Raw genomic sequence first — 7,125 nt, 5'->3', positions numbered from 1 at the left:
ATCGTAATTATTATTATAGTACGAGACAGTTGCATTCTGCCACTGGCATATTTATGTATTGAAATGTTAACTGAGCCGTAAATATGTAAAAAAAATATTGTGCAACAAAATAAGTAGTACACTGTCTCTCGGCAAAAGTAGTTGCTTCAGGGCCGACAGCGTCTTCCGGATTCGCCCATCGTATTAGTCTTATAATGCGTCGAGTATATAAACCTACGTCAAACTTGCAAGTGCATCAGTGTTCCTCCGTGCACCGAACAACACAGACCACTACACAATGCTGAAGCTGGTGGTGTTGTCCTGCTTGATGGCGGCGGCGTCCGCAGCGCTGCTGACGCCCTTCGCCCCGTTCGCTCCGCTGGCGTACAGCGGCGCGGTCGTCGCGCCCTGGTACGGCAGCAACTACCGCGGCCCGCTGTCCCTGGCGCCCGGCCAACCTGCCAACATCCTCGCCGCGGACGGCAGGCCCCTCGACACCCTTGACGTCAATCTGGACCGCTCCGCACACTTCACCGCCAAGGCTCTTGACGGCGTGCACCTGCTCAAGAAGCGCTCCGCCCCTGTTATCGCTCCCCTCGGCGGCATCGCATATGCCGGCACTCCGGTCATCACCCACGGTGCACACCTTGCCTACTCCGCGCCCATTGTCGCGCCTTACCAGGCTCCTCTAACTTACACCGCTGGACACTTTGCTCGGTACTGGTAAATTGTCACCACCACGGCTGTTCTCTGTGATATTCCTATGTAAATAAAGGACTGAAGCATTAATGCATTGATATTCCATATGTATACTATGTACCTTAAAGCAACATGCTTTACCCAGATGAAAAGTTTTGTATTACAAGTTGTTTTTTTGGTAAGTTGTAAAAAAAAAAAAATGTTTGGTACAAATAATGCTTCCAAAATACTCCCTAGATTGGCCTGAATCATTGAGTACCTATCGCTATTGGTAATAATTTGGATCTTAAATATTATTTATCAATTACGAAAGTATGTAATCACGTTAAGTATAATCAAAGATAGATATAACTCCGTAATAGATGGATACAAATGGGAGGAGTATACTTCTCAGCGGCCAGAATGGCGTTCTCGTGTTAAGATGAGCGTAAAGAACTTTGAAGACGCTCGTCTCATTGAACTTGATACGAAACGTCAGATACGTAAGTCCCGGCCGAAACCCTCCTATAATTACACTTACAATGATTCTGGTCAGCTTTACTGCCCCACCTGCGACAGAGTTTTTAAAAATAAGTTCGGCTTTGCCAGCCATGTCAGAGCCCACGCTCGTAATTAGCTAGGGTCGCCGTTGCCGATTACGGCATGGAGCTATATATATATGGATACAGTCTAAGGAAAAAACGTGCCTCGAAAATCACGAAAATTTGATTCTCGATCAGATGGCGCCACTAGTTTTGGCCTACTCTCGTATAGAGGGCGTTGATGGTTTCGTTTGTTATTTATAATTTTAACGCATATTATATCCTCTTTGGTAAAATAAAACACATCTAGAAAACTACTTTCCTAAGACTTCCGTGAACCTATTAACTTTAGGTAGCTACCTAGGAATCTAAAGGTACCTATAAATACCTAATATTCTTCTTCTTTCTTCTTCTACTTTCATTCTCGGTGAGTATTAGTTGCCTGTGGAAAGAATAGTACAGTCAGCGATAAAATGTTGTACCTACCAAAAATGAAATTTTTGCCAAACAGTTATTTCTATGTAAGTAATTATTCAATAAATCAATTGGTAAACCTTTTATTCTGAAGAAATTATATTTTGTTGGATTACAGAAAGTTTATAAAATATCCCTCAGTTCAGTACCTATGCCGTCCGGCATAGGCTTCCTCCACCATTTTCATTATATATATTCGTATAGTTAACATATTGGTAATAAGCGGTGTCTCTCTTTAGACTTGGAGGTAAGTAATATAAGTAAATACATTTATCAATTACGCTTCTGACTTTGGGATAGTCCACAATTCTCACAGCATGCCTTCCCAGGCATGCTTCCCAGGCATGGGTTCCCGCCGAAATTGATAACCAGATGTTCCTGCGATGATAATCAGAACAGTTAATCCTACACCGTATAAACTTGGCCATGTAGAAAAAAAATATTTGGCGTAAAGCGCAGTACACATATTCATAAACAACAAATATATTTTATGAATTATAGGTACAACAATTAGGAAGCCACTCAGCATAAATAGTGTATGCCACGACACCGATTTCTAGGGCACCCAGGAAAACCTTGAGAATGGAAATGTCCCAAGGCAGCCTTAAAGTCTTCTCGCCCTATATCGCTAGTACAGGCAATTCGCAAAATCTTAGAAGGTATTAACACTAGAGTGCTATCCTTTTGGTTCCCACTAAGTATATACGTGCTGGCTCTGCGTGCGTTCCATGACACGGGCAATGACAGCATCCACTCGGTGTAACCCTTACATTTCATTAAAGTGTCAAACGGGTCTCTACGGCTTCGACTCCGCGCACGCCTCCCAACATACCCGAAACACCATGATAAAACTGGAATAGTATTTTGTGCAATAGGTACATAATAAGGGTTCTCAAAATTCAAGGACCGAAGTTAATTCGTCTCGTTTTGTAAACACAGGCCCGAGAATCGGGCATATTAGACAATTAGAAGCACGAAATTGTCTTACACTTTTCACATCTTACACAATAGGTATATGAATAATTGCTGTTACATTATTTATTACTAGCTGTTGCCGGCGACTTCGTACGCGTGGATTTGTATGTTGGTGGTTATATATTCTACATGAGCATATAACTATATGCAGCAAAAGATATCAGTAGGGACGGTTAATCATTTGTTAATAATTATACAACGCATGAAATTTGTCTTTAACAAACTACAAAGATTCAAGACCCTACCTGAAAAAAATTGTTCCCGATATAATCCCTCTCGACCCTGTTAGAAGATTTACAAGTCCAATATAAAAAAAAAATATTCGCTCCCGAAACTATTAATACAAACTTTTCAAAAACGGTGTAAGTAATCAGTTTTCGTCTATTTTAATATAATGCCCTTTTTACCAAGTTTCAAGTTCCTAGCTTAAAAGAAAATTTGTACCACATATAAACTTACATCCCCTTTTTAACCCCTTTAGGGGTTGAAATTTTAAGAACTTTGAAATAACTTTTTTGGAATCTTATACAATGCCTTTCTACGAAGTTTCAAAGCATTTGTAATAGATTCACTTTCAACCCCTTTTTAACCCTTTTAGGGGATGAATATTTAAAAACGCTTAAATTACTTTTCTTGTATTCCAATAATATGCCTTTATACAAAGATTCAAGTCCCGCACGTAAAAAAATATTTGATCTCCATACAAACTTTCAACCCAATTTTTACCACCTTGGGGGAGGAATTTTCAATAATGCTGAAATAAGTTTTTTTCTCTTTTAACTATATATCTTTCTATGAAGTTTCAAGTACCTAGCTTAAAATAAAATTAGGACCACGACAAACTTTCAACCCCTTTTAACCACTTTAGGGGATGATTTTTTAAAAACGCTGATATCACTTTTCTTGTATTCTAATATCATGCCTTTATGCAAAGATTCAAGTCGCGCACTTAAAAAAATGTTTGACCTCCATACAAAGTTTCTACCCCTTTTTCACCACCTTAAGGGATGAATTTTCAAAAACCCTGAAATTAGCTTTCTTCTCTTTTAATGAAATACCTTTTTACGAAGTTTCAAACTCTTAGCTTAAAATATAATTTGGACCCTATACAAACTTTTAACCCCTTTTTAACCCTTTTAAGGAATGAATTTTTAAAAACACTGTAATTACTTTTCTTGTATTCTAATAATATGCATTTATACGAAGATTCAAGTCCCACACTCACAAAAATATTTGTACTCCATACAAACTTTCAACCCCGTTTTCACCACCTTGGGGGATGAATTTTTGAAAACGCTGAAATGAGTTTTCTTGTATTTTTATTATAATTAATAAACATATATATTATAAAATTTGAACCCCAAGACAAAATTTCATCCCCTTTTTAACCCCCTTAGGGGTTGAATTTCCAAAAACGTCAATACAACTTTTTTTTGTAATCGGCTATTATGCCTTTCTAGGAAGTTTCAAAGTATTTGTAATGGATTAAAACCGTCAACCCTTTTTTAACCCATTAAGGGGATAAATTTTTAAAAACGCTGAAATCAATTTTCTTGTATTTTAATAATATGCCTTTACACGAAGTTTCAAGTCCCGCACTCAAAAAAAATATTATTTCCAATGAAAACCCTTTTTCATAATAAAAGCTACCTATTGTGAAAAATTCAGCTCTCTAGGTCCAACGTTTTGGGCTGAGCGTTGATTTAAGTGAGTCAGTCAGTCAGGACTTTTACGTTTATATATATAGATTACGATACGATAAAGCAAATTATTTACGCAATGACATATTATTTCGGAACTCAATACGGAAAGTGCGACACTTGACATCATTCCGAATTTCGTCGCACTTTCGATATTTCTTCTGACAGGCAATCTTGTTCCCTATATCACATTCTAGACCTGAGTCCATGTCCATAACCGTTTCATAACAAGATTTCAAATTTGAATCGACCTCTAGGCATGTTATTTCTCCAAATCTTAAGTTTGTGAATATAAAACATTGAACGTCCACATTGATGTGGAATTACATTTTATGTTGTTACTTACCTACCTCATTGAGAATACACCCCGCGGACGGTGCTGTCAAACAGAGTAACACTAACGGATAACAGGGGTTTAGTTATCTTTATGCCACGTCGGATACAAAACTCTGATAATGAAGTAAAGTGCAAAATAATTTCTTTATTTTAATTATGTCTGTGTGTTTTTGAAGTGAATCTCCCCGTCTAGTCATTTACTGTTATTAAAGTAAATTTGCTAACACAAAAGGAAGCTGATACTTCAAGTTTCCATATTTAAGTAGTCGTAGGCGCGTTCCAATAGGTACCTGGGGACCTACCGCGAACCACGTTCGACGTGTTGCCTCCCTGTCACACTTACGTACTTACGAAATTACAAGTGCGACAGACAAGACGTCAAACGTGGTTCGGGGTAGAGGGGTCTAGCTCTAGTAATTTCGTAAGTACGTAAGTGTGACAGGGAGGCAACACGTCGAACGTGGTTCGCGGTAGGTCCCCAGGTACCTATTGGAACGCGCCTACGACTACTTAAATCACAGATTATTAACTAGTTTGACTTAAATATGGAAACTTGAAGTATCAGCTCTAGACCCTCGGTTTCTTTGTTCTGTTGTTTCTTTGTTTATTCCGCTAGGTATTTATTTTTATTCAACTATGTACTTACATAATACCATAAGACTAGTTTGCGATTAATTAGTTTATATCTGTGTTTAGCCCAGTTTATAATGAGCCTAAGTAATAATTAATTGCGTAGCACATGCAGGCTTAGGCTACTCGTAAGATAGGCATCAGGAAAAACTTAAAAGTTCCGTAAAAGCAGCTTGCTAATTGCATATAAAAATTAGAACGCCTTATCCAAGAAACAAGTAAACATTATAAACAAGGTGGTGATTTAAGGTTAAAATTTAAATAACAATTTTTGGTATGGGTGGTATGCAGTGGTGGCGGGCACCTCTAGTTTAGTGAAGTGAGTTTTAACTGACTACGTTCAAATGGTCTTAAGGAACTAACCTTCCCTTCTTCTTACCTTCTCTTCTTACTGTCCGCGCGCGAATTCCGTGAACGGCTGAGGAATGGTAGGAATGTTGGGCATCATGACAGAGTACTGTCATTTTGTACGTACGGGCGCGGTGCACACCCTCCCACTTCCCACATTTCCTTACTTCCCACTTTAACGTTTATGAAAATATGCATTATCTTATGGTCACTTCTCTAACCTGCATAAATATTAATAAGCACGTATACAGGTGTAACCCTAACCACCTATAGTAAGAAGCATTAATTAAAGGTAAGATACGTATGGTTTCAGTACAAGCCCGTTGATCTTTATTCCGCGACAAATGCAGTCCAGTCAGGGCCGCCCTGTCTTCCGGCTTCGCCCATCGCATTATCAATGGGTAGTAAGTATAAAAGCTGCTGTCAACATTGCAAGTGCATCAGTGTTCCTCCGTGCACCGAACAACACAGACCACTAAACAATGCTGAAGCTGGTGGTGTTGTCCTGCTTGATGGCAGTGGCGTCCGCGGCGCTGCTGACGCCCTTCGCACCGTTCGCTCCGCTGGCGTACAGCGGCGCGGTCGTCGCGCCCTGGTACGGCAGCAACTACCGCGGCCCGCTGTCCCTGGCGCCCGGCCAGCCTGCCAACATCCTGGCCGCGGACGGCAGGCCCCTTGACACCCTGGACGTCAACCTGGACCGCTCCGCGCACCTCACCGCCAAGGCCCTCGACGGCGTGCACCTGCTCAAAAAGCGCTCCGCCTCGTTGATCGCCCCTCTGGGCCGCATCGCCTACGCCGGCGCTCCAGTCATCACCCACGCTGCGCCCCTCGCTTACTCCGCGCCCATCGTTGCACCTTATCACACTCCCCTCATTCACACCGCCGGACACTATGCCCACTACCTGTAAATAGTCCAAAGATAAATATTCACTGAAAAAAAAACACATAGACAATGAAAATAAAGAAATATTTTTGCACTACTTTTTCTTTACAGTTTTGTACTCAAATAGTAAATAACAGAAACCCTATAACTAAACCTTCGATATCCGTCTCTGTTTGTCAGCACCGTCCGCGGGCGGTATCTCAATTATAATTTCTTAATTAATTATAGGTACCGTACCTACCGTAATGTTTAGACAGTTTCGTGATGGCTGATTCACTGCAAGTCCTACTCGCACTTGGCAGTTCACTGGCACTGACATTAGAAAAAAGTTTGTTTATCTATATTCCTATGGCAGCAGTAGCAGTACTTTTTTTTATTCTTAATTTTTATAGAGGCTTCTGTACACTCGTGGTGACGATGCCAGCCTCATTGTAGCAGTACTTGTAGTTATTTATTACACAAAAAAGTACCTACAAGAATAAGAATAATTCATTTATTCATGGCAAACTACATTTCATACTTAAACGTATTACAAAGAAAAAGTATATTATTTAAAAAGTATACAACATACGGAGAG

The 7,125-nt window shown here is 40.0% G+C and overlaps 1 protein-coding gene across 1 annotated transcript; it reads left to right on the top strand.

Moving 5' to 3' along the window:
• The first annotated feature begins 254 nt into the window (after nucleotides 1–254).
• LOC134745489 (uncharacterized) lies at nucleotides 255–6,589 on the top strand. Its single transcript, XM_063679533.1, has 2 exons — nucleotides 255–654; nucleotides 6,264–6,589. The coding sequence occupies exons 1-2, from the start codon at nucleotides 278–280 to the stop codon at nucleotides 6,571–6,573; spliced, it is 687 nt and encodes a 228-aa protein (XP_063535603.1). The 5' UTR covers nucleotides 255–277; the 3' UTR covers nucleotides 6,574–6,589.
• The last annotated feature ends 536 nt before the right edge of the window (nucleotides 6,590–7,125 follow it).

The sequence above is a fragment of the Cydia strobilella genome, chromosome 11, assembly GCF_947568885.1.
Source record: "Cydia strobilella chromosome 11, ilCydStro3.1, whole genome shotgun sequence".
NCBI lineage: Eukaryota > Metazoa > Arthropoda > Insecta > Lepidoptera > Tortricidae > Cydia > Cydia strobilella.
The sequence above is the reverse complement of the archived record's forward strand: the minus strand, read 5'-3'. Positions and strand labels throughout refer to the sequence as shown.

What these genes read in the sequence shown, in the direction of transcription:
- LOC134745489 (XM_063679533.1), top strand. Translation starts at nt 278, where the DNA reads ATGCTGAAGCTGGTGGTGTTGTCCTGCTTGATGGCGGCGGCGTCCGCA. An exon ending in TCCGCGCCCATTGTCGCGCC is followed by an intron (nt 655 to 6,263) that starts TTACCAGGCTCC and finishes GCCCTGGTACGG; the next exon opens with CAGCAACTACCGCGGCCCGC.